Here is a 2,965-nt window from a genome sequence, read left to right as displayed (position 1 = left end):
CTAATTGTAAGATTAAGACATTAGGACTACATCATTTTAAAAGGAAGTATTTCATATATTATCTTATCCGAATAATTAGCATCGGATACTATATCAGTTGTGTAGTACCTTTTAAAATTTCAATCTTATCAATATTGCAATCTGTCAATACATGTTATTCACCAAGTTTTCCTCTTCACTGCAGACAAATTTTGTTTGTTTTTATCGGAGATAGTGGACACTAGCTAATCAGATTATTTATTGCGTCGATTTATTTGTTTTAAGGATAACTTCACCGTTAAAGTTTTTCTGAAATTAAATTAAAGAAAAAAAAAAACACATAGTTGCCATCAAATAACAATTATTAATTAATATATTAACAAAAAAAGTACTCCTGCTTAGTTACTTCTAGATGCTTCTAGGTTATAATTTTAGAAGCTATGACTACGAACGTAGTCATCAAAGCTATACCAGGTGTCATGATTGAGGGTGCACCGTTCATGACTCGGTTAATCCATGGGATGTACGTGGACACCTTAGTGTAGACCTCAGGCATAGGTGGTTGAATACAGTTTTGGGTCTTAGCAGCAATGCCCGTAAGGCTATCATGGCAGACCAAGGGGTTGCCAATGTCGCCCTGGAACAATAAAACAGTCATTAGTATTTAATTTCCAGATAATAATGCCGTGTCGCTGCTTGCTTCTGGAGAAATCTAAAAGACATCTGAACTTTGTGAGAGTATCATGTCAAATAAACTTTTACAGATGTGGATAAGATAGAATCTGTTTATAACTAATTTAAATGTTTATATATTTTTTCACTTTATATACTTATAATATATTTTTCAATCTTGTTGCTTGCAACTTATGCAAAATTTGATCGGTAATATCGTTTAGCTATATAATGTTCAGTTTCGCATATTTGGACACATTTACCTAAAAATCTATAACTATTATTAGGTCTATTGCTACAATATTATATTTTACGTACAGTGCACCCAACTGATAATGAATTATGCGGGTACGCGCAGATCATACTGGGTTGAATAACGAGTGGCGGAGGCAGAATACTGTGCGCAAGCACACATGCGTTCCAATCAAAAATTGTCTGGGATGAGTAAATTAATTGCGCACTTTCCTGAAACAAAAAAAAATTGGTTATGGTCCAACAATTAAAAAAACATGAGAATATATATGATAGAACTAATAGTGTTATGTTTGCCCTTAATTGTCATAATATTTTGTTTGGGCAAGCATAATATTGTAGCATCCAGGCCGGTTAAACTGCACCGGCTATCAGCTTTCTCTCTACCCGTACGATAACTTACAGTAGCTGATGAGTTTTGACTTCCCCAACCCGACAGGGTGCAGGCTCCGATTTCTTGAGGACTAACTTCTCTTTCGGATAGAGGGACTGGTTTCACCACGTTGTTGGGGAATGGAACGGTGAGCTGAAAGAGATGTTCATATTTATTATTGGATCCAAGATTCAAGGATGTAAAATGTATTTTGCCAATTCATATACATTTTAATCAGGTAGCTTAGCCTGTGGTTCTGTAACCACTGTCTGTTATCTAAAGACAAATCATAGAAACGTGAATCATGAATAAGGAAACATTGGTATGGAATCAAGCCAAACAACACACTAGCAAACCGATTACTCACGGTTATAACAGCGATATCATCAGTAAACGGTCGGCTTGTCAAGTATGAGGGGTGAACTGTGATATTTGCGATACTCCGAACGCGGTCTTCAGATGTGTCGTTAGTAAGCAACACTGAACCGGCGAACATACGGAATTCAGCCACGTTAATAGATGTGAATGCCCTGAAAAACATTAAAAGATGTAAATGGAATTCTTATACGTGATTTTTAAGCAGTGCTTAGTAAATGCTGGATTCAGTTAAGACTAGAAACTGACCCGAACCTTATTTGGGAAAAGGCTTAGCTGAGTAAAAGATTGTGTTATTGTTCTATTTACGATTCAAGCACGATTCTAAATACATAGGCGAAATATGGAAGCTAATTTCCTTTGAACAAAATATATATCCATATTCGCGTATTTACCCATTGTTTTCATTGAAGGTGCACGATGCAGCTGTCAGTGCATGCTGGTATGAGATCAGAGCCCCTCCACATCTGTGTCCTCGTCTATAATTTTGTATTTTGCTTAATTCTTGCAGAGAAACCTGAAATAATTTAAAATTATTGACTCGAATTATGAGAGCAAAAATACGAACAATTATCCTTCTTCTTTATCAAAACATTTTCTTTATTGTCTGTCAATCAATACATTTCACCTCTAAAAGTAAAAACTTACCATATATTTGAACCCGCCCTCTGGTGAAACAAATCCACCTACGATTCGGGTTGAATCAACGGCATTTGAAGAGACCGCAACTATCACTGTAATTAAAATTTCGCTGTGGATATATTCTTCGCTATAATGGTCATAAAATAATCGGCATATTTAGGTGTTATGTTGAAACATTAAAAAGGTTAAAAAGGTTATGAAAAAATCCAGCAATAAAAGTTCACTAATTTCAAAAAATTGTTCAATCACATGGCGACAACCTCGTAAGTCAAGACCTCCTTGCGGAACGGCGACATCGACTATCATCGCGCGGCGCGTCAGTCGATCTATCATTACTATATCAGGCTTATTGGCTACAATAGTCCTATATAACGTAACATGGCTATTTTTGAGAATTTACTATTATTATCATGTAGGTACTTACCACTGACTGCAATTGAAAATAAAATCACGAAGGATCCCATTTTTTGACCTCAATCACCGACTTACATAAAAGATAGTTTACCTATTACAAAATTGAAAAAATAATGTTTAACTATCACAAACTGCAGTATTTGATTAAACTGTGTTAATTTAATTCGTACTGTCATTATATACATATTTTTAATCTTATCTGACAAAAAAGGGATACCTACATATTTTTAGCAGATAAATAAGGTAAAGTTCGTAGAA

The 2,965-nt window shown here is 34.9% G+C and overlaps 1 protein-coding gene across 1 annotated transcript; it reads right to left on the bottom strand.

Moving 5' to 3' along the window:
- Nucleotides 1–323: 323 nt before the first annotated feature.
- On the bottom strand, nt 324–2,883 carry LOC124645579 (trypsin 3A1-like). The gene is made up of 7 exons (XM_047185380.1): nt 2,718–2,883; nt 2,300–2,385; nt 2,047–2,168; nt 1,644–1,806; nt 1,307–1,429; nt 970–1,116; nt 324–616 (listed from the first exon to the last, which is right to left on the bottom strand). Exons 1-7 carry the CDS (start codon nt 2,755–2,757, stop codon nt 398–400), a joined length of 900 nt encoding a protein of 299 aa, XP_047041336.1. The 5' UTR covers nt 2,758–2,883; the 3' UTR covers nt 324–397.
- Nucleotides 2,884–2,965: the final 82 nt, after the last annotated feature.

Source organism: Helicoverpa zea, unplaced genomic scaffold (genome assembly GCF_022581195.2).
Source record: "Helicoverpa zea isolate HzStark_Cry1AcR unplaced genomic scaffold, ilHelZeax1.1 pri_000119Farrow_1, whole genome shotgun sequence".
NCBI lineage: Eukaryota > Metazoa > Arthropoda > Insecta > Lepidoptera > Noctuidae > Helicoverpa > Helicoverpa zea.
Note: the sequence above shows the minus strand (reverse complement) of the source record. Positions and strands in the feature narration are given on the sequence as shown.